The following is a 26,634-nucleotide window of genomic DNA, read 5'->3' on the forward strand; positions in this document are numbered from 1 at the left end:
TATCATTACTATTAGTTATAACGCGTTCATCTAAAATTTCTTACCTCAATATGAGAGAAGGTGTTCAAATACAAGGGAGATGTTTATCCTTTAAGACTACTTGTATCACACGTTTAAAATAAATTAGGGGTGGATTTTCCACGTCATTGCCCTTGAATGCGCAGAACAATTACTTTTTTTGGCTTTCTTAAAGGAATGGCAAACAAAATACCTCACTTTGACGAAAAAAAATTCTTCCTCATAGTGCTGTGTTCAGTGACATGACATCGTGAAGTTGTATTCTGGTTAGTTAGAGAAGTATTTTTGTACTTTCACTTGCTTGATACTCATCGTGAAGCCGTCGTCGCATGAAGGTGCTTTAAAATGCTTTCAATTGCTTTATCTCTTCAACGAAAGGAAGTTATTATATCTATTATTTGTGTGTAGCTCTATTTGTTATCGAAATTTACGAAATTATGGTGAAGAATAATCATAAACAGGCCAAACACCTCGTGGCTGTGGCCGCCATTGGTGATGAACAAGGTCACCAAAGCGACGAAGCTTCTTACGCCGACGAAGCTCGAGCTTCTGTGGACACGGATGAGTCTGTTTCCTTACAGTCAGTTCGGGAAATGCTCAAAGTTCAAGAATCAATGCTTCGAACGCTTTTTGATTCAGTTGTGAAATCGCTCACGGCGAGGGTAGATGGCGTTGTTGAGTCGTTTAATTTCCTCAAAGCAAGCTTGGAATTTTCCCAAAAAGACATCGAAGAACTTAAAACCATTGCATCAAAGCTTGAGGACGCCAAGGACGAGATCGACCAGTTAAATTCAGATCTGGCGCAACAAGAGTTAAAAGCGGAGTACCTAGAAAATCAATCGAGGAGAAATAATATCCGTATCAAAGGAATTGCCGAAGGCGAGAATGAAACCTGGGATGAAGTGGAATCAAAAGTTAAAAACGCCATCAAGGCTAAGCTTGACTTAGATATAGATATCGAGAGAGCTCATCGTGTGGAGCGACGAAAGAAGAAAGGCAATACTAACACAAATGAGCCACGCACAGTAGTGTGCCGTCGTCGCGGCTGGAAGCAACATGAGCAAGTTCTACGTAAAGCACGGAAAGAAAAGCCCGTCGGTTTGCATGTTAGTCAAGATGTCATGCTCCCAACTCTGAAAAAGCGGGAGGCTCATCTTAACTTGAGAAGTTTAAGGTTGCTAAGAATGCGGGTAAAATTTCTTATTTTGTTGTTGATCGCCTTATTATTCGTGACAAACCAGAGGGTTAATAGTTTATCTTCCATGCCATTCTATAATTTGGATGATGATGAGTTTCTGCTAACTCTCTTTGAATTTATGAATGGCGGTACCATCAATTTTGATCCTGATAGATTATCTAAGTTAAAGTTTAATCCTTTATTATGTGAATTTTAGTCTTTGTAAAAACAATGATCCTGAAGTGAATTTTTATTTAAAAAACAGTAGCTGTAAATACTACACGGAAGATAGTTTTAACAACATGTTAACCGAAAACCAAAGTCGCCTAAATTTGGCACGTAGCACTGGCCTTTCTCTCCTCCATATGAACATTCGTAGTTTATTTAATAAACTCGGTAGGCTTACAAATTTTCTTGGCCAACTTCAAGTAAAGTTTCCTATTATAGGGATTTCTGAGACTTTGCTTGATGATTGTTATCATTTTTCCGATATGGCGGATTACAATTTTTTGCATAAACCTAGAGTTAATCACATTGGTGGAGGTGTTGGCCTTTACATTGGTGTACATTTAAATTACAAGGAATGTCTTCATCTAGAATTCCCTGAGGACAAATCTGCTGAATCCTTGTTTGTTGAAATAAATAGGACAAAGGAAAAATTTAATTGTTGGTGTTATCTATCGTCCACCCGACTCGAAGTTAAATGATTTTTTTGTCTGACTTGGATCAAGTACTGGCTAAAATTTCCAAGGAAAATATTCCTGTTTTTCTCGTTGCCATGTTCCTACCAATAACGTAGCTCCATTCTCTGCCTTTAAAAGCACACACAACCCACAATTCCTCTATTCGCTCCGACGAAGGGCTAACGCTCGAAACGTCAGCTTTTGTAATCGTTACGGTGGCCAATTTACCACTTCAACTTTGTTGATATATCCAAGTTATATATGTTCTAAAACAATTGGTTCATGCTTTCAGCTGTGCACTATCGAGTTATGGAGCACGTGGGAAGTTTGGAGAGCACTCAAGAAGCTAGAGTTGCCCTCGGCTATTGCCTCGGGCAACTCTTACGATTCTTTCGTGATAATGCACGCTAAAGCAGGAACCAATTGTTAAATAGAGTGTTGCAAAGAAACCTTTACATTTACTCTTTTTGAAATGAATGCATAATTAATGTATGAGATTATATGGAACTCTTTTCAAACAACATCTTAACAAATAGCAGTACAAGGGAGTCATTTTGTTTGGAGTTGTGTGCTGTTTGCTGACTTTAGCTGGCCGTCGTTACGAAGCGCGATCGTGGTTCTCCAGTCGCCTTTGCCTTCAGAGTTGTCAAAGACAGCGATAGTTATCCAGACAAGGCAGGAGATTAGTTCTGTAAGATACTTTTCCAGCGAGTCTGAAGATGGGTTGGATTTTTAAGTGTTATTAGCATGAAGCGTTACGGGTAATTATTGAGTTCTGAAAATATTCACACTCACTTTGCTCCGACGTGCGGTCAATCAATCAATCAATCAATCAATCAGTCAATCAATCAATCAACAGCTTTATTTAAGTGTCTAATCTTCTAGCTTGCCCTCAGGTTTACTAATAGGGGACGCTACTTATATTACTTATTAATGATAAATATATATTAATAATACTATAAGATAATAAGATTTAACTATTCAAAACTTCTTCAAATATATACAATAGTCAATATACGTAAAAGTACACATATGCAATAAAAACTATGTATACAATTTTATAATATATCAACTCTACTAGTTATAATATTTTCTGTTTATGAATTACGAGTTACACAGGCGGCACCTTTTACATGCGTTTTCACTAACCAATTCGCTCAGATCTTTTTTCCTTATATTTGCTTTAAACCTTCTTAAGGAGGTCTCGTTTCCGTCCTCCATGCTCAATTTTGACCATAAAAATGGCCCAAAAAATCTGACGGAATGCTTTCCGTATTTGACAGTTTTTACCCTTTGAACATGAAAGTCCGAGTTCCTCAGGTTGTAGTTCGAAGGCGATGGCGAGAAGAGTTCTAGTATATTGTAAGGCAGTAATCTATTCCTGATTTTGAACATAAAGATAGCGATATCTTGTAATCTCCTGTTATATAGATTAGTCATTCCATCGTGTGTAAGAAGGTCACTATAAGGAGAGACTCGATCTTTGCAGACTGTACGTAGACCTCTTTCATTAATTCTCTCTAGTTTGTTTCTGTCACTTGCACGACAAAAGTGCACGGCGCGTCAAATGAGTAACGTACGTTACGCTAAAAACTCGCCCCAGTCTTCTTGAGTCTGGCAATTGATTACGTAAACTAATGGCGGGTCAAAAGAAAATCGCGAGCTTGACGATCTTCCCGTGTGATAATTCGGAAAAAAAAATTCAGAGACGATTAACTAGTAAACATTTCAAGTCTTTATGTAAAAATATTTGGATTTTTCGGGTTCCCAAATTACAGGGAAGTTTCATAAGAGTGCTCCTTTAAGATTCTTAAATAGCAAGATGTCAGAATATTTGACTTGGAATGCGAAAACTTATATGTAGGCGCATTTTACCGCTTACGAAAAATGAAACTTGATGAGTATCATATATGTTAGCCTGATCGATCAGCAAAATCCTTTACAAAGTAAGCAATCATTTCCTAAAACTTGTTGCGACGAAGCGTTGAAACAATTAGTCTTTCAAACACTGACGACCGTGTACCTCACTACACGCTCAAATCCTCTACGTTTGCATACAACTTCTTGTCGTACATTCTCATGTCGATCAGTGTCTAAGGAACAAAAGAAATTAATACCATTATGGAACTGAACTTGTTTCCCTTTTACGTTCAACTGAATGCAGTTATCCATGTACATCAGCTGTCAGCTCAGTGTGAGCTGGTATTTTAAGACGTTAGCATTTACTACTTTTACAGGCATCTCAGCGCATTTTTGCAAAAATCTCATCATCTTTTATCTCATGACCATAAAGGTTTCTTGTGTTATATGGAAATTTAGTTGTGCCTCTCATGCACCGATATTAACCGCTGAAGAAGCAATAGCCAATTTTTGCACGAATTGGAAGAGGTGATTACATCTTACTCGGCTATCTGAATGACAATCTATTAATTTAAAGACACTTCAGCATAAAAGCAAATTGCTATGTTCATCACTTTCCTGACCTTCTGTGAAGTTTCCATGTCTTTGAGCTGAGTTTTTAACCCAGTGAATGCTGGTCTTTCATCCGGGTTATCTTGCCAGCATCTCATCATGATCTGATACCTAGTAATTTTACATGGAATATAATATTATTTGATCTCGCAAACAACAGGCATAATCTATGTGTGAGAGTTTATAAAATATTTCCTGTTGAAATGATGGAGAAGAGTTTACAAAAGCTTACAATTCATCATTTACGTGTTGCGGTTTAGGCATTCTGTATCCTTCTTCGAGTAAGTTAACAATTTTTTTTCCATCCAGTTGTGGGTAGGGTGAACCGCCTGAAAGAGAAAAACAAGAAAATCAATATGTAATTGTGTCAAAGAACGACCATCACCGAAAGCACCGACCTATGTCAGTTGATAAAGTATACATTTGCACAGAAGTTTGCATACCTGAACAAAATGCATTTGTTTCCGCGAAACTTTGCTGTCACGCTGTTTCACGTGTGTATTGCTTTTACGCGATAATTGCCTGCGAGTGTTTGTGATTATTTGTATCGTTGCGTAATGTTACCTAACTTAAGCCGAGTAGTTTGTCAAGTTTTTTGCTTGAATTTAGTCCATTAGATCAATGTTTATGTTCCCTTTTCTTAAAAAACAGCTTCGTCGATTCTTAAATGCCTGTAAAGCTATGCATCTTTAAGGTGAACATTTTTCTTCATTTGTGTTAATTTGTAAGTTTCGTTCTCTTATCACGTGTTTCTCTACTTATGTTTAGCACTGTAAGGGTGTGGATATTTTGAAGACCTGTACATCACCTGTAAATAGACAAGCACAATCACGCGTAACTGCGCTCACAGCATTGTTCAATTGAAACAAGCACAGTTGCAAACATTTTTTGCAGAAATAACTCCACATAGTCTTATAAATAGCTCTTACTCCAGTTCTGTGTTCAATTTCAATTTAATTTTTTTTAATTTCAACAACTTTCTTGGGTTTGACTTCTAAAAAAGAAAAAAAAAAGAAACACACAACCGTAGCACTTAGTACATATTACAAAGACCCAAAAGGGGGGGTTGTGAACGGGACGCGAGGTCCCATGCGAGACACTCCCCTATATTAAAAAGTAAATAAATAAATAAATTAATCCTGAAAAGGACAGTTTTGTAAAAAAAAAAAAGGAAATACAATTGTTTGCGATGGCAGGGGCAGGTTCTGATCAAGGTCCAGGTACAAGTGTAACCTGCATCAAAAGAGGTCCGAGGTAAGTACATAAGATGGGAAATAATAAAATTCTCGAAGGATACATATGAAGTTCCAGAGCTTAACAGTTCTGTTCGTGGTTTAGTTGGACAGCGGTTCCTTATATTAGCGTGCGCGAAGGCAAGGCTATCGGGTCAAGCTTCCCTGAAGATTGTAAACATGGTTGTCGAAAATGCTACATCATTTCCAAAATCAGCGAAGAGAAAGAGAAATTTTTAGGCGGTAATTTTCAAGCGATCTTACGAAAGAAATGCCGAAGGAATGACTTTCTTATTGGAAAGGAACTGCCAAAGAGTTCAAAGGTGAGTTCATAATATTGTTTTCAATTTTGGCATTTTTACCCTGATGACAAATTATTTCAAAATCTTAGTGTCTGTGTACCTTTTCTTTTAAACAGGGTTATAAGCTATTCCAAGGACGAATGAGAAGACGATTTTCGTGAAAAGTGGCAGCACTTAGGCATGTAAACAAGTGAATGGAGCGAACAAAACAGTTACTACCATGGCAGCTGTTACAAGCACTGGTCTTCCTAATCGTCCAGAATGGTCATGACTGGTACGTGGGGGAGACGACCTCCCCGTTTGTAGTAGGCAAAACGTTGTCTGCGATTTCATTGAAAGAAAAGCTCAAGATGACGGAAAAACTGAAGATTAGAGGAGCGTAAACAATAAAACATTGCCTTATTTAGACATGGTCACGTGCAAAACACTGATAGAACACACTTTCGTTGTGAAAGTTTGCCATATAGCTTCCTGTTTTAGTCTCATTCGCTGTTCTCCTTGAGACTTCACAAAGCATTCTGGCCCAAAATGCATGCTGCATAAATTTTTTTTTACTTAAAGAAGTGTTTTCTCTTCGGATTTTTACTAGTGACTTCTGGAGATGATCTTTGTTTGATAACGGAAAGCTCGGCTCGTACAAGCAGACTATGTAATGTCTCGTCATGATATTTTACCCAAATTTTCACAAGGTTCTAACTTTTATATACTTCCTCTAGTAGTCTTCAGAGGTGCTTGACCCGAGAGCCTCTCTTTTGCGTATGCTAATGAATGAAACCGCTGACATACTAAACCACGCACGCGGATCTGGAATAAGAGCTATTTCCGTTAGATGTTACCTATGGTGAAAATCTCATAAAGGACAACTCCATAACTCCATCTGCAGAGAGGTAATGCAAACATGAGTAAAATACCTGGTTGAAGACATTAAAACTGTATAAGTTAACGAAGTGTTTTGTTTGAAAAAGTTTATAATCCTTATCTAAACTGGTAAAATTTGCAGAAAAGAACTTAAAACTTTGCGCGCATCTATGTTATCTAATTCCTAACTACACATATTGCGATTATTATAACGTGAACAAGTTGCGTCTGCTATGTCAAGGAATAATTGGTTCATGCTTGTAAGAGCAACAACAACAACAACAACAACAACAACAGCAACTTATTTAAGATTAGAAACATAGCTAAGTACATTTAAAGAACGATCTCTGGCTAAAATGATTACTTCGTTCGGCAGGTTGTCCGGACAGAAGTGTTTGGCCTTGTCTTATCTTTAAGAAGAGAAAGCCAGGATTCAAAATCCGCTTAAGTCAAGTTAAATCGGTAAAATAACGACACCAGGAGCAAACAACACACGTGTGGAATAAGGTAAGCCATTTTTATTTAAGGAAGCTCGAAAGGGTTTCTTTGACTGCGTGGAGAATGGATTCCAAGATACACACAAGCTTATTACTCGCGGGAGAAATAAGCGAAGGCGCGCGCGATCAGATCCGCGGGCGAGTGTAACCAAACATGGCCGCCATGAGCGTTTCAAAATAGCCGGATACCTCTATTGTTTCCAACGGAAGTGGTTATTTGAGAACAAAAATGGAAAGTTTACTTCTTGAAAGCAGGTAGGAAAATGTTCAGATGGCAGGATTCTTGCCAAAAGTGGTGAAAAAAATTTTATTTAACGAGCTAAAAGAGGATGGTGAAGTCGACACCTCATCAATAAAGTCGCGTCGAGTGCATTCGGTGGGTCTTACTTTGTTCCAAGAGAAATTTAAGTGGATACCTCTGAGTCCTACGATCTGTTTCATATTGAATTTGATTCCTAATAAAATGAAATGACCGAGAAATTTCCTAAACAACTCACTGGAAGATGAAAAGGAAAATGAAATCATTGTTGGATCCAGGACTGTAAACATTGACAGTTTTATTAACGGAAATGGAGAATTGTAAATGCTGCCATAAAAATAAACACAATTTTCAGTAAACAAGCCGGAGATCATAAAAATGTAGATGAGACTTTAATTCTAATTCAACCACAGACGGTAAAATTAAAATAAAATATTCATTTCAAACTCGTGAGAAATATTGTTGATATTTCCCTCCATAAACTGTAAATTACAACTACGAAAATGCAAACTCGCACTTGTTAAGAAAAGATTGCAAAATTAGCTTTATGTTCCATTTAAAATAGAATAATGAAAGTTCACGGTTATGACAGTGGCAAAGAGAAAAAAAGAAAAATAAAGCCAAGGCTTGTTCATATCTCTAGTATCTCGAAGATTATGGAAATTCCCGAAATCTGTGACGACCAACAAATTACTGATGTATATGAAATCCTAATTTCCGCTGGGTCCGACGCTCATGACAACCTGGAAGACGTCAAATCAAATTCTTTTCACTCCTCCACTCCTGCACTTCAAATTGCACATGAACAATTATATCAGTCAATCATGGTAAATGTGCATCGCCGAATGAAGCCTTCGATCAAGCCATCTTCTCAGAACAACGACAAGTTACCATCCAGATATTCGATGGAAAGCTTCATCTTTCAACAAACATGGTCCAGAAGCTGGCAGATGTTGGTTTGTCTCATGTTACACTACAATCTGTGTACGAGAAACTCAACATCAACGGCCTCAATGGAGTACTGGCATTGGCGCCATCTGCAAAATCAACTTGTCATAATATATCGAATTCCGCTAGAGAATTCTCTCCGGAGTTTCTCTCCGGAGTTCATTTCCAACCATCGTAACGGTAAGCAGTCTGAGTCTCAAATGATGGCTTTTTTTTCAGGAAGGTGTAAAATCCCAAAACAATGTGAATCCATCTTCAGGATGAACGATTTTTTTCGCGCTGAGGGCATCCATCGATCAATCGCGCGGACACGGACTCGTCCTCGCGAAAATGAGCCCGTGAGTCAGCGGTATCGTTTAAAACGCGTGACCAGATATAAAAGTGTGAGCTAAAATTGCAAAAACCGGAAATAAACCTTGCTAAGTTTATGAACTAATATCTCGAAAATTAGTTGGGTGACCTACCCTGATTTTTTGGGATACAAATTACTTTCATCATTACGCATTCCTGAAGAAAATTAAAAATAATTTATCTAGTGGAAATTTTTTTACATTTCAAAGCAGAATTTTCCTAAATAATTCAAGTTCTGCTAGATAGTTTTTTTTTAATATCACTTATACAGGTAGAGAATGTGATGATGTTTAAGAAATTTGAAAAAAAACTAGGTCATCGACTTGGTTTTTGAGATATCTTTCAAAAACTGAGTTTCAGAGGATCTTTTAGCACTACTGTACTGTTGTCATGCCAACAGATAATGCCTGACGAACCCCCTTAACAGATTTCCCTAACATAGTGTTATGCACATGTCGAGTTATTATCCTGATGATAAGTTTGACAGTCCTGATATCTTTTACTGATTGGCGCTTGCGGTTAATTGCTACCATGTTGGAAACATGGCGCCAAGAGGGTTGGTTGGCATCTCGGCAGCTCTTTACTTATTTCACCTTCTTTGCTTTATTTTGCCGGTAAACCGGCATAAAATATTTCGACATGGCAGTCTGCTTGGTGAAGAACCTTTGGAAGGATTAAACGAGCGCTGGAAAAGCGACTTCAAGGAAAAAATAGCTCAAACTGCGCTGAATGAGTTTGCAGCTCGAGCAGTCGATATGGCGGGCAACCATAAAGTCAAACTCTCAAAGCACACCACCTCTACTTTGGCCTATTGCCTATGCTTATCGCTACTCTTGTCCAGTGGCAATGTTGAGCGAAACCCTGGTCCAAAATCAACTTCTCAAAGTGGAAACTTCAAGTTGAGTACGGTAAAAGGCTTAAGAATTTGTAATTTGAATGTGCGAAGTCTTGTCAACAAGATGGATGAGATCCGAGTTTTTTGTGAGACCCACCTACCGCACGTTCTGTCCCTAAACGAAACTTGGCTAGATTCATCAATCAGTGACAGTGAAATTCAGCTTCCCGGCTACTCACTTGTACGAAGAGATAAAACTCGCCGAAATGGTGGTGTTCTCATTTACATTTCCTCGAACCTCAATTACAAAGTTATTCAAGAATTTGAAAATGATCAACCGGATATTCAATGCCTTTGGATGGAAATAACACCTCCAAAATCTAAAGGTTTTATTTTCTGTTCCTGCTACCGCCCACCGAATGCGGACAACGTTGCAACTTACGTTGAGGGCTTGAGAAATATGTTAACAGTAATGGCTGATCGGGAAAAGGAAATTGTCATTACCGGGGATCTGAATTTCGACCTGAAACAGTCGAATAAACCTGCATCTACGAAGCGCTTTATGAACATGGCGAAAGAGTGTAGTCTGCGGCAGATTATTGACAATTTCACTCGCATAACTGAAAATTCAAAGACCCTGATCGATTTATTTTTTACCAGTCGTCCGGATCTATATGTCTCCGGGGTAATACCAGTTGGCTTTAGTGATCACTCCGCAACATATGCCGTCCGTAAATTACATCGTTTGAAACCGCCTCCCCCGAGGATAATTGATACCCGGAATTTCAAGCGTTTTAATCGTGATGCTTTCATTGAAGATCTAAAAAAGTTCCATGGTCATTGATAAATTCCTTCGCAGATGTTGAGGACGCATGGGACTCATTTAAACACCTTTTTTGTGAAGTAGCCGACACCCATGCCCCAAGAATCCGCGTGCGAGTCAGGGGAAATAAAGTACCATGGCTGACACGTGAGGTAAAACATCTAATAAATGAAAGAGACTGCTTTCATAATCTGGCATTGAGGTCAAACGATGAGCTTCATTGGAGCTCTTACAAGCGCTTACGCAATGTTGTGACTTTGAAGCTCAGAAAAGAGAAAGAAAGATATTACAACGAACTGTTCCAGGAGACAAGGGGAGATTCCCGTGGGACCTGGAAAAACCTAAAACGGCTACTCGGAAATGGCTCAAAGAGTAGCAGCGCTACTGCTCGTACAGCTAATGAAGCAAAAGACAAGTGTAACACCTTCAATAGCTTCTTTGTCTCTTGTGCCGAAGAAATAAGGTCGATCCACCGATCAACCGCGCGATCCTTTTCCAAATGGCTACCGCAAAATCTACGAAAGATCACCGTGACGGAAGTTAGAAAGGCTCTTAAAGATTTAAAACCGAAGAAAGCTACAGGTGTTGATGGTATTCCATCTCGTCTACTAAAAGACGGATCAGACGCCCTGGCCTATCCACTATCGCTCATTTTTAATTTAACTATCCAACAAAACGTTATCCCTGCAGAATGGAAAAAAGCGAAGGTGACCCCTTTACATAAATCAGGTTCAAAAGATGACCCAAGAAACTACCGCCCCATATCGGTATTACCAGTGATATCTAAAGTCCTAGAGCGTTTAATCCACAAGCAGCTTGCAAGTTTTTTTGATGATCATAACTTGCTCTGTAAATTACAGTCCGGTTTTAGAAGAATGCACTCAACTGAGACGGCTGTAACTTATTTCGCCGACGAGATTCTCCTGAATATGGATAAGGGCCTTGTTACTGGTTCTGTGTTTATTGACCCGGCAAAGGCTTTCGACACAGTTGACCATGATATTTTGCTCAGAAAATTAGAGTACTATGGTATATGCGAGGAAAGCCTTCTATGGTTTAAGGACTACTTTACAGGAAGAAAGCAGTTCGTGCAAATTGATTCTCATTCATCTGAAGAGCTTGCTATAACTTCTGGAGTGCCACAAGGGTCCATCCTCGGACCCCTGTTATTCATTGTCTACATTAATGATTTACCACGTTGTGTCAAACACTGTTCTGTAAATATGTACGCTGACGACACAGTTTTATATCTTGCTGGCCCAACAGTAGACAATTTAACTTTTTACTTTAATCAAGATCTTCAATGTCTATCTGAATGGCTAGAAGACAACAATCTTGTTCTCAATGTTTCAAAAACTAAGTGTGTACTATTTACATCTCGAAGGCATAAAGAGCGCGATTGTATTTTAAATCTTAATCTTATCGGAAAGCTCATTTCTTGCGAAACTACTTTTAAATACCTAGGCGTGGTGTTCGACAATTTTATGACTTGGAAGGCTCACGCAGACTATATGTGTAAAAAGGTGGCGTCGAGAGTTAGTATTCTGGGCCGCATTAGAAGTTTCGTCACAAAAGAGGCAGCAATACTTGTTCATAATACCTTAATTCTTCCCTTATTTGATTACTGTGACATTGCCTGGAGTAACCTTTTACAACAAGATATAGATCGACTACAGCGCTTACAAAATAGATCTGCACGGATTATTACACGTTGCTCTCGGTCATCTGAAGCAATAGATCAGCTGCAATGGCCGACTCTTTCCAGTAGACGCTATTACCACAAGGCTAAACTCGTTTTTCTCTGTCTCCACTCATTAGTTCCTAGTTACTTTTTATCATATTTTACCAGATTTTCGAATATTCACAATTATTCCACGAGGCAAAGTCTGAGGCTATCCCTACCAAAAGTAAAACAGAATTTTGGGAGAAGGACCTTTCTTTTTACTGGCGCAGAAATTTTTAATAAACTTCCTTTAAACATTGTGAAGAGTGAAAACATTCAAACGTTCTGTCGCCGAGCAAAACATTTCCTTTTACCGTAATTTTGATAATTTTGATATTTTATTTACTATGTTATGTTTAAATTGTGTTTTAGCTTTGTAGTTTTAGGCTGTTAATGTAGTTGTAAAATCTTAGTCATTATATATACATATATATCTATTCTAGAAATTTGATGTAAATTATTTTCAATACAGGGCCCCTATGGATACCAGCCTTAGAGCTGAATGGGCTACCCTGTGTAAATAAAGTTTGCTTTGCTTTGCTTTGTGAAAAACCCTTTCGAGCCTCCTTAATTAATATTTTCACTTTTAACTATCTCCATGGATATCTTACAGAAAATTCCATAAAAATCCTTATAAATCGATATGCAAATTGTGTTCCTTGTGTGGTTCTTAAAGAGAGCTTGGGCCGCCTGTGGTATATTAAGATTACGAAAGGAGGCTAACCTAAAGTATTAAATAACTTAATAAGACAGGAGACTACGACATTTAGCATTTAGTAGTAACTCCTTTATCTTTCTATATTGTATTATATTGTATTTAAATATTTGTACAATGTACAGGTGGGAGAACAATAGGACACGTAGTCCCCTACTAGGTTCACCCTTCTAAACCTAACCCACCCATCTCACTCAGGGGAGGACATCTATCACATAGTAATCTCGTGCATGGGAAATTAACGTCTCCTACCCCAACCCTGCAGGAGACGGAACCTCCATTTATTAGTCCCTATCCGAGAAGACTGGAGTATCTAACCATTTCTCGGTGTTGTAGAAAGGTAGTGTGGTGTCCTGTGGGCATCCGGGACTATACACAGTGGTCAGGTGACCGGGAGTGTGTGCGTGTATGTGAGAAAGAGCGGGAGTTCGAAGGGTGACGGTGTGTTGTGCGAGTTATTGACCTTAGTGGCTTCTAGGAAAATTACATTGGCAACGAGGATGGTCTAAATATAAGTGAGAAGCACTTACCACCGTTGGATTTAACCGGACCGGCTCTGCAAGTTGCGGACAGGTGGCGTAAATGGAAGCGCGCGTTCGAATATTACGCTGAAGGAAAGAGCATGGACAATGCTCGTAAGAAGGCGTCTCAACTTTTGCATTTCACCGGTATGGAAGTGCAAGACATATTTGAAGACTTACAAGATCCTGGTCCTATCCCAGCAGAGGGTGATAACGCTTATAAGGTCGCTATTCGAAAGCTGGATTTCTACTTTCGCGTCGAGGAGAATATTCCTTACGAGCACCATGTTTTTCGTCAGCTGTCACTGCATGAGGGGGATACCGCTGACCAGTTTATGGTACGCCTGAGGAAACAAGCTAGGCATTGTAATTTCGGAACGAGTTTGAACGACAACTTGAGGGATCAGCTGATTGAAAAGTTAACGGATTTTGAGCTGAAGAGGAAGTTGTTCGAACACAGAAATATTACACTGGAAGAAGCCTTAGATAAAGCTCGTGCTTGGGAAGCGGCTGGGAGACAAGCAACAAACATGACCGTGAACCCAGTGGTAATGGAAGGAGACAGCGTCAATGCAATCAGGACGAGACAAGGAAAAAGAGATGATGAGCCCAGAAAGTGCTACAATTGTGGAAGAGAGGGGCATCTGACCATTGATAGGTGTTGTCTAGCAAAAGGAAAGAAATGTGCAGAATGTGGGAGGTATGGTCATTTTGCTTTGTGTTGTAAGGCACAGAGTGGTAATTATGCAACTGGAGGTAAACCGGATCAGCGAAGGAGGGATTCTGATAGACGCCAGCCTTACAATGCTAACTTCGTGAGCGATCAGAGCGCATCTGACAGCGAGGAGAACTGTGCTTTTGCATTTGCAGTTACAGAGAATCAAGGAGAAACATGCAATGCAACCCGTCTTAAAGAACCAGTGCTGGAAGTGAATATTAATGGCATTACAACAAGAGTACTCATTGATTCAGGGTCAGTAATTAACCTCATAGGAATGGAAGAATATGAAGAACTTAAGGCCCAAGGCCTTAACGCGAAGATGGAGGATTGCCACAAGCGGTTGTATGTGTATGGCGGAAGGGAGTTGGAAGTGATTGGCTAGGTTAAAGTTGAGATCTCGGCAGGTGATAAGAGGATAGGTTCGCATTTGGTAGTCACTAAGAGTGGAAGGTGTCTGCTGGGCCACGAAATCTCACAAGCTCTGGGTCTGCTTCGTATTAGTTCGAGCGTCAGCAGTGAGTTTGTGGAGTGCAATGTCGTTGGCGAGAACTTAGCCCCAGTTCTTCAGGCTAAGTATCCAACAGTGTTTGTTGGCGTCGGAAAGCTGAAAGACTACAAACTGAAACTACACGTCGACTCAAAGGTGCCACCAGTAGCTCAGAAACCAAAGCGTGTCCCATTTGCACTGCGAGAGAAAGTAACTGCGAAAGTTGAAGACCCCATTGCTAAGGATAAAGTGGAGGGAGTAAATGGGCCGACGTCATGGGTTAGTCCTGTGCTGATTGCGCCAAAGGCATCAGGGGATATCCGGTTGTACATAGATATGAGGAAGGCAAATGCAGCTATCATTTGTGAAAGGATACCCATCCCAACGGTGGACGAGGTGTTAGAAAATCTCAATGGCAGTGCAGTGTTTTCAAAATTGGATCTTTGTCTGGGATTCCACCAGATTGAACTAGATGAGGACTCCAGAGAAATAAACACATTTGCCACACATGATGGGTTATTCAGATACAAGAAGCTGAGTTTCAGAGTAAACTCAACACCTGAGAAGTATCAGCAGATAATAAGACAAGTGGTCTCTGATATTGGTGGGGTTCAGAACATTGCCGATGACTTGACAGTGCATGGCAAGAATAATGAGGAGCATGACAGGCATGTTCATAAAGTATTGCAGTGATTAGAGGAGAAGAATCTCACCCTCAACCCTCAGAAGTGTCAATTCAGGATGGACAAAGTAGTCTTCATGGGACCTCTAGTGTCAAAGCACGGTATCGGTCCAACAGAAGAGAAAGTCCGTGCTGTACTTGAATCAAGCCGCCCAACCACACCAACAAAGGTTAGGAGCTTCCTGGGGATGGTCGGCTTCAATGCACGTTTTATTCCCAACTTTGCCACCATTGCAGAACCTCTACGAGCGATCTCTAGGCAGGGAGTACTCTTTGTATGGGACAGTGAGCAAGAAGCGTCATTTCAGGAACTGAAATAGCGGTTAGCCAAGGCACCTGTTCTGGCATACTTTAACAAAGAGGCACATACTAGAATGATAGCTGATGCAAGTCCGGTGGGGCTAGGTGCAGTGCCAGTCCAGGTGAAGAACGGTGTGGGCAGAGCCGTCTGTTACGCCAGCAGGAGCCTTAGCAGCGTGGAAAGGAGATATAGTCAGACAGAAAAAGAAGCGCTCGCACTAGTGTGGGCGTGCGAACGGTTCAACCAATACTTGTACGGCTTGCAGACCTTTGACTTGGTGACAGATCATGAGGCCTTGAAGGTGATTTACTCTAGAGGATCCAAGCCATCAGCACGCATTGAACGCTGAGTGTTGCGGTTGCAACCATATAGTTCCAAGGTATGCTGCGTCGCATCACGAGATAATATTGCTGATGTCCTGTCACGTCTGACAACGCTCCAAGCGTCAGAGAAATGTCGTTATGACGATGAACATGTTCGGATGGTTGCTCTTAAAGCAGTCCCCGTAGCCATTAAGATCCAGGAGATAGAGAGTGCCTCTGCAGAGGATGAAGAGTTACAAGCAGTGTGTAATTGCCTTGTTAGTGGAAATTGGGAGAAGGGCCCACGGTAATTTTTGATGGTGCGCAACAAATTGACGTTCATCGGTCAAGTTATACTAGGTGGAACACGAATTGTGATACCTAAAGTGCTGAGATTAAGGGTTTTGTAACTTGCGCACGAAGGTCACTAGGGAATCGTGAAAATGAAGGAGAGACTCAGATCTAAAGTGTGGTGGCCAGGAGTTGATAAAGCTGTGGAACGGAAGTGCCGGGTATGTTACGGGTGCCAACTGGTCACAAAGGAGAGAATCACTCCGCCTGTGAAAATAATCAGGATGCCCGAGAGGCCATGGCGTGATCTAGCGCTGGACTTATTTGGGCCTATGCCAACAGAAGAATATCTGCTGGTCTTAGTGGATTACTTCAGCCGATGGGTGGAAGTTGACATCATTAAATCTACTACTTCTGAAATGATCATCAAGTGTTTAGATAAACAGTTCTCCAGGTATGGGGTACCTAATACCCTGAGAACGGACAACGGACCCAACCTAGTGTCCGCAGAAATGAAAGAATACTTGAATGAAATGGGCATCGAGCATAGACTGACCACACCACTATAGCCTAGGGTAAATGGGGAAGTCGGAAGACAAAATCGTTCCCTTTTGAAAACAATGAGAGTGGCCCATGCTGAGAAGAGAGACTGGAGACTAGAGTTGAATAAGTATCTTCTGGCCTACAGTACCACCCCGCATGTAACAACTTGCCAGAGCCCAGCAGAACTGTTATTCGGGAGGAAATTGTCTACTAAGTTGCCAGAGGTTGCTAGTCTAGAAGAATCTGAGGACCCAGGATATCAGCAGGCCAGAGATCGCGATGCAGAAAAAAAACTGGTTGGGGCTGACCATGCCAACAAGAGGCATCAGGCCGCAGAGAAATGCATACAGAAAGGAGATTTTGTGTTACTGGAGAAGAGGAAGGAGAATAAATTGTCACCACATTACGAGAAAGAGCTATACCAGGTGATAGCACGTCATGGGAATCAAGTCCAGTTAAAGTCACCTCAAGGCGTGCAATACAAGTGAAGCATTACGCATGTCAAGCAGTTTGTTACACCAGCTACAGAGTCAAAGGGACCGAGCCCTGTAGAGCCTGCAGAAGTACCTTGTGAGCAAGGGTGTGGCCAAGGACTCACACCCAGCCCAGAGATGGGAGCCAGTGCATGGCCAGTGGAGGAACAGAGCCCTATCCAGCCACAGCCGCTACCAAGGAGATCAGGGAGAGTCACCCGACCTCCTGAGAGACTCAGCGACTATGTCACTGACTTTGATCGTTTTGTACTTACAGTTTTCTATTTACCCGATCGGACATTGTTGACATTTTTCATGCTATTTTGTTGAAATTCATGTCAGAGTTTATGAACGGAGAAAGAGGAAGATGTGGTGTCCTTTGGGCATCCGGGACTATACACAGCGGTCACGTGACCGGGAGAGTGTGCGTATATATGAGAAAGAGCCGGAGTTCGAAGGGTGACGGTGTGTTGTGCGAGTTATTGACCTTAAGGCTTCTAGGAATATTACAGGTAGCATATTCTTCTCACTTGTTTTAAGACCTTGAGTGTTGGTCCGGCCGGGGCGAGAACCCTCGACCTCCCGCACAACAGTCCAGCGCTTTATCCATTGAGCTAACTGGGAGGCGGTTACGAAAAGACGAACGTTTGAGAGTGCGCGTAGATCGAGTTATGAATGCACTTGGTAAAGTCTGGGGAGCCGTGAAGATGCTGGAGTTTCTCTGCTGCACTTTAAGTAACTCTTATGCTTATCTTGTACTCTCCAAACTCCCACAAACATCCATACCATCCGACAGCACTATCTACGCACGCTAACCATGAACCACTTGTTCAATAGAAGTCATTTCTAAACAAAATGATCAGTTATACTTACACGTCACTTTTGGTGGTATATTTACCATATAACAACGCCTCATAAGCTGTCCACTTCAGTGGAAGACGGCCCTAAAGAATTGATGATGGGAAAAAAATTATTTATATCAAGAAATCAAAGGCTGTTTTATTTGAAATAATACTCTTTTAGGTATCTATTATTTTCTCATCAGTTCATCTCTACCACAACAATGATTGTTCAAGATGATTATTCTGAATGCTGTGAAATTGAGTACCCCCACTTCTTTTGTAATACCTTTGTCTTTCGTTTATAAATATTCTCCTGCTGGGCATCTCTGGCCATTCCAAAGTCTGTCACTTTACATGTTTCATTTTTTCCAACCAACACATTACGGGCTGCAAGGTCTCGATGGATGATCTAAAATAATGGATTGTGAAAAAATTATTGACCTCTCAGTGAGAATTTGTAATTACAAGAGGAAAAAAACTAAAATGAGCCTTAGATATGAAAATAGCCGTATCTACCGAAATTAATGATGTGCGTATTTCTTATCCTCGCAAATGGCCGGCAATGAAAAAGTACTAATTCGGTTGCAATTTTCAAGAAAAATCGAGAAAATGTTCTTTGACAATCGATAAACTGGGAATTAAACTTAATTGTACACTGCGAAGAAGGAGTACATCTGCAAGGCTCCGAGACGATTGCCAACCCCAAATTAAGGTAATGATAATTGGTTGTATCACCTAAGTTGAAATTGTAAATTGGCCACCGTAACGAATAAAAAAGCTGACGTTTCGAGCGTTAGCCTTTCGTCAGAGCGAATGAAGGAATTGTGGGTTGCATGTGGTTTTATATGCAGAAAGCGGAGCTACACCATTGGTGGAAACATGGCAACGAGAAAAACACGAATAAATTAGTGGAATGAAAAGCGTTCGTGGATACCTGTGGGATTAAGAGTGCCGATTTGAAAGATTGACTTTTGTTCAAGAGTTTTGCGGCTTTCCGTGTTGCCTAAATGTAAGGAAAGACCGCAGATTGCCATGTGTTGTTTAGAATAATTAGGTAAATTAAAGTGTCTAGCGACCGGTTTAGATGCGTCCTTGTCATTCCTTTCCGCGTCGCGAAGGTGTTCTCGGAATCGGTCACCTAGTCGTCTTCCTGTTTCGCCGATGTATAACTTTTTGCAATAAGTGAAAGTTACGCAATAGATAACTTTGGCGGAGGTGCACTTGAAGTGATCGGTGATCTTAATGGATCACTTGGGTCCCGATATTTTCTGAGCGTTGTGAATGAAAGGACAAGTTTTACATCGTGCCCGAGCGCATTTAAAAGTGCCGAGGTTGGTCATTAGTTTGGAATGAACTTCTGACCGAAAAACTTCCTATGTTTTTGTCGCGTTTGAATGAAATAAGTGGAGGTTGCGGAAAGATAGTGCCAGTCTCTAGATCGTTTTGAAGTAATTTAAAGTTTTTAAGAATAATGGATTTAACTGAGTGGTTGTGAGGGTGAAAGGTGAGAGTGAATGGAATGCGGTCAGAATTTTCCTTCTGTGACGTTTGTAGTGCTGACTGTCGATCAATAAGTTGGGCGCGGTGGTGACCCGCTTGAACGACAGAAACAGGGTAACCAGGTTTTTCGAAAAACTGGCCCATTGACTCTGATTTGTTGGAAAAATCAGAGTCCTCACTACATAAACGTCGAAGTCTTAGAAACTGAGAAAGTGGGATGGAATTCTTAACACGAGATGGATGCGAAGATGAATACAAGTAACTATGTGAGTCTGTGGGTTTGTAATACACACTAGTGGATAAGCCGTTGCCTTCAATTGAAACTTTGATATCTAAGAAAGATAAAGAATTGTCGGAAATTTCCCAGGTATATTTTAGAGCCGGGTGAAAAGAATTGACTGCGGTTATGTATTGAGTAAGCTCCGTTCTGGTAGAGGAGGTAGCGCCATGATACAGCCGTCGATGTAGCGACCGTAGAGTTCAGGTTTGGGGCCAATGTATTCCTAAAACATACGAAAATATTGGCATAGCTGGGTCCTATTTTGGTATTCATGGCTTCGCCGTTGGTTTGTTTGAAAAAGTTATCCCTGAACGAAAAACAATTAAGTGTGAGTACTAGTGCGGCTAAGCGAAGTAGGGTTTCAGATTTGGGTTCCTTAAAGTGCTACTGAAACGTAATTTTCATATCCGAGATTTTTGCAATATAATAAAGTTTGAGCGTTATTTGCAAACGCTGTGTACTGTTTTTGGGCCCACACATAGCAGGAAGTACATTTTTAACCATTCGAAGTTGACCGGCTGAGATCAAAATTGGCGGCCATCTTGGTGCGGCCAAAACAGCCCTGTGACGTCACTGGTTGTGTACTTCTGTGAAAGAAGGGTAAAAACATGGAGTGTGGCTTGCATGTTAGGGAAGCCGAAAAAGTGGATTTCGGACAAAATGCCATCCTCGTCTTCTTCATCGGCGGTTATATCGACATCTTGGCTATCTGCGAGAAGTTCGCCTTGATAGGGAGCAAAATTCCCGACTGATACCGAGAACGAATCTCTAGTAGTCTTTTTAGTTAATGGGCAACTGACAAGATCCACAAGATTAGGATCGAAATCGCGGTCTTGCCTGACCATCTACAGAAAATGTCGAAAGACATTATAACAGCAGATGGGCTACTAAACGCCCCAGGCCAAAGCAATGCCATTCAGAGAATGAAGAAAACGTGGAAGCCTCATACGACACCGCCACAGAAGATGATCTACTCGGTAAGTCTGAGGATAACGAACAAATCCCTCTGTACCAAGTGCCTAGCAGAACATGCCCAGAATCCCTACAATATAGGGCGAGGGCCAAAATAAGAGCAGACGAGGATTTCAAAAATGAGATAAAGCAAATCCTTAACAACGCGGAGCAAGAAACAGTAAAGGCGATCATGTGCTTCTATGAACGTGAAATCGGTCGTTTTAAAATCGAAATAAAGAAAAGAAAACGAGCAAAAACGGCTGGAACACTGAACACTAAGAGCTGTAGTACGATCGAATCAGCGCGCGTGGCGCAAGCTGAAAGCAATCAAGACAACTTAACGATCGAGGCAGTCAAAAAATAGCTGTACATCTACAACGGCGAACGATTCGAAAAAGACGCAATCCCTAGTCTGTGTACTCAGTGCCACACATAAAGCAAATTCTCATGAAAAACTGGCATTTAATAGAAACACAACCACTACTGAACGATCTCTACAAAATCCACCGCTCGTATCTTACAAAAGAGGGCGGTCGCTCCAAGACATACTCGTGAGGGCTAAACTTTGAATAGGCTACTCTAAACACGCGCTGGGGAGTCGTCTAGGCCTGTAAACCCCATTTTACGCCACCATCTTCCTCTTCGCTATTGGAGACAACTTCGCTTCGTTCAGAAGAAGATTCACTTGACAAAACTTCAATATCTGCCATCTCCGCCCACGAATACAAACAAACAGTGAGTGAAATAAACCACGCTATCGGAGTGAACACAACCAGTGACGTCATCAATCCATTTCGCTCGGTACCAGAGCTCGGACATGGTTTTGTGTAAAATTTTTTTTTGAATGTTTAAAAAAGATATCTTTCACTTCTTTTTGGCCAAAGCAAATTATCTCATGATGATCAGCATATTCAAAACTACAGGTTAGAGCAAAAATTTCAGATACGAAAATTTCGTTTCAGTAGCACTTTAACAGTACGTTGATCAAAAAAATGTTTGAAGGCCAGAAGACCTTCGCCATTAGGAATGACAATGTAAAGAGATGTAATGTCCATGGTGAAAACAAGTTTGTTCCGGCCAAGAAAATTAAAGTCGCGAAAAATGTGAAGAGTGTGTTGGCTGTCTTTGATATACGATGTTGTTGTTAACGACTTTATCCGGTGTGACTAGACGCGGAAGGTTTAGTGCGAACGGAACACAAGGTCCATGCGAGGCACCACCCTTCCTCCCAATTTACCCTGGATAGACACTGCACAAAGATAGACCACAACACCGGGCACTACGTGCCCTACTCTTTTGGAGGAGTGTGTGGGTTCTTTAACGTCCCACAAATTTGAATCACATATAAGGGCTTGTGAGACGGGACCTCCATTTTTCGTCCCTATCCGAGAAGACTAGAAAGTCTAACCGTTTGCAGATATTATTACAAGGGCAGCACTTTCTACTCAGTTATTTAAAGACTCTGAGTGTTGGTCCGGCCGGATTTGAACTCTCAACCACCCGCACAACAGTCCAGCGCTATACCAATTGAGCTAACCCGGAGGCGATGGTAAAGTTTTGACGATGGGAGCTATAATTTTGTCTAAATAGCTGGAAATAAGTTCGGTAGGGCAACAGCAAGCCGAGACATTGGGCCGACCTGGGTTGTTAGGTTTGTGAATTTTAGGTAAAAAGTAAATACAAGAGGTTCTAGGAGTGGTTATGATGAGATTTTTTGCAGTGGCCGGCAATTCTTGTTTAGCTATGAGTTCGTTAATCGTATTTTTGACGATGTTTTGATTAATGGAAGTAGGATCTTTGTCAACCTTTTGATAAAAAGAGGTATCAGAAAGTTGCCGCAAAGCTTATTTTTGGTACAGGTCTGTCCGCCAAACAACTACTGCGCCGCCCTTGTCGGCCGCTTTGATAACAATGTCTTTGCATTTTATAATGGCTTTTTAGTGCCGACCACTCTTCAGAGGAAAGATTGCAAAATTTGGTACTACGATTGAAATTAAGTTTGTTAATATCGTGGCGACATTTTTTTATGAAAAAGTCTAACGATGCGAACTGGCCCTGTGGGTGAGTCCATTTAGACTTTCGACTCTGAAGTGTCTCGAGAGTGTCTTTGTTCGAGGTGTTAGACTCATCATCTTGATCATGAAAAAAGGCTTTTTTTCATAACAAAGAAAAAAAGGGCGATGGCAGGAAAATGAGAAGTTGCCTCCTGCAGAAAGAGCCCAAAGATTGGACGGTAAGAATATGTTTGTGCCAATCAGGCGTATTCTTTTGAGGATATGAAATAGTTTATTTGAGAAAATGACCTTATCACGAGTGTACGCTCTACAATTAATTTTACATAATTTTAATTTTAAAAAGATACAAGACATAGTTCAAAAACTATGCTAACTCACAGATTTTGAGGACAGGTAACTCATGCCATCAGCGATTTGCCAAGCAAACTTTATCAGCTGGTGTGAAGTCAAATTTGTTTGTGGGTCGATATCCGAGTCTTTGTAGTAAGTGTCATTTAATCCACGACTTTTTCTCAGGTAACCCAGCAGATCTCCAAAAGGAACATATTCAATCAATACCAGTAGTTCCTCTGCAAACAAATACACAAAAAACTTTTTGACATGATGGTCTTATAAATAAAATCACAAGGAAAATGTACATGGTATTATCAAAACCCGCAAGCAAAACATACCAGGTTCAGTAACACATCCCAGAAGTTTGATGACGTGAGGATGTGGTTTAAGGTTCTTCATCGTTTCAAGTTCTTTCATCAAATCTCTCTTGTCCGATTCGGCAGCGTTAGCTGGAGAGTTTAAAGAAAATATTAATGACATGCAAAATTCCAAATCACGAATGTAAGTTGTATGATAATATACATGGAAAAGGTCTGATTGGCTGAAGACGAGTGGATATCTTATGTAACACGAGTGCAAAGTTGTAAGACGAGTGCGAATTACAAATAGCGAGCGAACTCAGTGTTATGGTTTCTTTTGTCTTGACTTTCTATTTCTCTTTTAGAATAGATTATTAGCAAATAACAACATGATTTCTCGTGCAATTTTCTGTAATGAGCAATTGCGAATTTCACCCGCCCTTCGTGCGGACTCGTGCGAGTTTTTGTCTTCGAAAAATTTACTCGTGCTTATCAATATGCTGAGATCAGAACATGGCTCACATTCAAGCATCTTAATGGCTACGGTAGTCGTATCAGGCCTCCCTCTAAGTCCTGCTGCCGTTCCCTTGGCGACCTGTCCAAAAGCACCTTTACCAATGACTTTTTCTATGGTCACGTGATGTCTTGGAACTTCCCAGGAGCGTGTCAGGGGATGAAGAGGGGCGTAATCAGCACCCGATCTTGTATTTTGTAGTTGTCTATTATGGGTGCTGACCTTTTTGAGCTCCACGTATTCCACTGGAGGCTCCGAGAGTGTACTTGAATGGAGCAGACTTTGTTCGATATCGTGTTCTTCCGCCATATACTGTTAAACCAATATACCCTTCCAACTCAGTAAATAAGTCTATAGTAAATATGCCTTTGATATATCTCATTAACAGGTCATTCCAGGTATTAAGAACAGTTTACGCACTTGAATCAGACTTACGTTTTTGTTATTTCTTTATATTACTATAAATTAATTGAAAGTATGTTCTCCATTTTCGAAAATTATAATGTTCAACAGATTGGTCGAGATTTCTACTATCCTCGCCAAAACTACAAAATAATTTGGATATATCAACAAAGTTGAAATGATAAATTGGCCACCGTAACGATTACAAAAGCTGACGTTTCGAGCGTTAGCCCTTCGTCGGAGCGAATAGAGGAATTGTGGGTTGTGTGTGCCTTTAAAGGCAGAAAAAGGAGCTACGTTATTGGTGGGAACATGGCAACGAGAAAAACAAGAATAAATTAGTGGAATGAAAAGCGTTCGTTGATCCCTGTGAGATTTAGACTGCTGGTTTGAAAGATGAGCTTTTGTTCAAGATTTTTACTGCTTTTCGTGCTACCTAAGTGTAAGGAAAGACCGCAGATTGCCATATGTTGCTTAGAATGATTAGGTAAACAAAAATAACAAAAACTACAAAATGCACCTCCAAAATAAGAAGATTCGAAATGGGTGATGAAAATCGTGGACAAATATAAACACAGAAAAAGTACTGTTCTACTTACCTCCCACACTGCTGATTAGGAGAAGACAGAAAAACAGCGGGGAATATTATTTGAAAAAAGTCTCAACCGGAAGAAGACCTTTTGGTTATGCACAAGTTGAATTATGGAAAACCAAGAACAAAACAAGGCAATAGGTTCACCTAATTCCAGGAGAGAATCTTTCAGACCCTACCTAGTTAAAGGTCTCCGCAATTACATGGTGTCTGCCGCCCATTGCTTTTTGTTCGCGTTTTTTTAGTAAAAGCCCGCTCTTTTCTAACGAGCGTTAGAAGAAGGCATCTGTAAAGATAAATCACACACTTTCTTTCCATACCAACGTGACCGTGACCTGAATGCCTAGACTGTAACTTACGTTGTAAGCACTTCTTTCATTTTCACTGGTCCTGCAACTAAGAATATATGATAATACTACAGTAATCCTAACACTAATAATGATAATGACAATAATAAAATGATAATAATCATGAATAAGTGCAATAATGATACAAAGAATGGTAATGAATAGGGAGAAAGCAAAGACCAGTTGGACTTTCCACAGATGAACAGTTACAAGTCATTGTGTTCATGGTCAGGCACTGAGCATTTAAAATTCGCAGGAACTCAAAGTTCACGGCAGCCATTGCGGCGCTAATCATGCACAAAATATACACAAAATATACACTGAATATGCAAATATTTAATAAAAACAATTACGTCAGGTTTGGCATTTTATTTTCGGATGATCTCTAACCATTCGAAGTGAAAGCAAATTCTTACCTTTGTTTCCATACAACGTCTAAAAAGGAAAAAAAAAGAAATAAAAGTAGAACTTTTGGGTCGAAGGTAAAAACAATTTATCTTGCTTCGTCATTGATCTTGCCTCACCCCCCCCCCCCTATCATAAGTAATTAAATTGTTGCTCACCTTCTTTGCGTAGCCAGATTATGAAAATTATAAGAAGAAGGATTATCGAGCCGAGAACTCCATTTAATGCTGTTAGCATGACGTCATTACAAGAACACTTGTATTCTTCAGGACCTAAATTGATTTGTTTCATGAGGCTTGGTATCATAACAATATTAGACAAGGTTTTACTTTGATTCAGACCTCTAACAAGTCATGGCACAGAGTACACTACACGTATCGTTGTTGAGGCAATCGTTTACATAGCTTCATGGCAACATCAGTTTTCGTGTCGATTTTCAAACCTTTTTTATTCTGCTTTATCTTTTCACGTTGTCGACGTTTAGACCTATTTAAAACTCTTTTTGAACTCTAGTTAGTATTATTTGCATCAGAAACCCATTCAAAGTTTGGTTTGGTGGATATTTTGCGATTTTTCATGCTGGATATAATCAAACAAAAATCGATAAATTTGTGTCATACTGAGAAACTTTGTAATGAGGAATTGTACTATAGCGTCCGTTCAGGACTCACTCGTCCTCTTGTTAAAACCACTTGTACATGAGAAAATATTGCGCTGATACCATGCCGTAAGGTTGAAAGAATGCGCACACTGACTGGCTAGATACTACGGCAAAACAGGGCGCAACTCAGTCCCTGTGAAAGTTTTGGAGACCAAAACGTTGTTTGTATGAATAGAAACAACAACAGGAGTGTATATCTTCAAAGAGATGACTGCCATAAGAAAAAGAAGACAGAGAAAAGAAAGGTAAAAAAATGTTAGATCGTTTTCGAGAGGA

The 26,634-nt window shown here is 40.4% G+C and overlaps 1 protein-coding gene and 1 pseudogene across 2 annotated transcripts in view; one reads left to right on the forward strand and one right to left on the reverse strand.

Moving 5' to 3' along the window:
- Nucleotides 1-393: 393 nt before the first annotated feature.
- On the forward strand, nt 394-2,255 carry LOC148727002 (uncharacterized). The gene has a single exon (XM_088727290.1). It carries the CDS (start codon nt 456-458, stop codon nt 1,410-1,412), a length of 957 nt encoding a protein of 318 aa, XP_088583416.1. The 5' UTR covers nt 394-455; the 3' UTR covers nt 1,413-2,255.
- A 467-nt stretch (nt 2,256-2,722) lies between these two features.
- The window catches only part of LOC148727003 (scavenger receptor cysteine-rich domain-containing protein DMBT1-like), a 50,623-nt pseudogene continuing 26,711 nt past the window's right edge, over nt 2,723-26,634 (reverse strand). Inside the window, exons 10-21 of the transcript XR_015989459.1 lie at nt 25,856-25,969; nt 25,709-25,727; nt 25,305-25,341; nt 23,960-24,263; nt 23,477-23,587; nt 23,184-23,374; nt 18,343-18,465; nt 18,088-18,158; nt 6,721-6,761; nt 4,583-4,679; nt 4,362-4,461; nt 2,723-3,971 (exon numbers count right to left, since the gene is read on the reverse strand). The product of XR_015989459.1 is annotated as a scavenger receptor cysteine-rich domain-containing protein DMBT1-like (transcript). The remainder of the gene's footprint in view (nt 3,972-4,361; nt 4,462-4,582; nt 4,680-6,720; nt 6,762-18,087; nt 18,159-18,342; nt 18,466-23,183; nt 23,375-23,476; nt 23,588-23,959; nt 24,264-25,304; nt 25,342-25,708; nt 25,728-25,855; nt 25,970-26,634) is intronic.

This window comes from Stylophora pistillata, chromosome 7, assembly GCF_964205215.1.
Source record: "Stylophora pistillata chromosome 7, jaStyPist1.2, whole genome shotgun sequence".
Lineage (NCBI taxonomy): Eukaryota > Metazoa > Cnidaria > Anthozoa > Scleractinia > Pocilloporidae > Stylophora > Stylophora pistillata.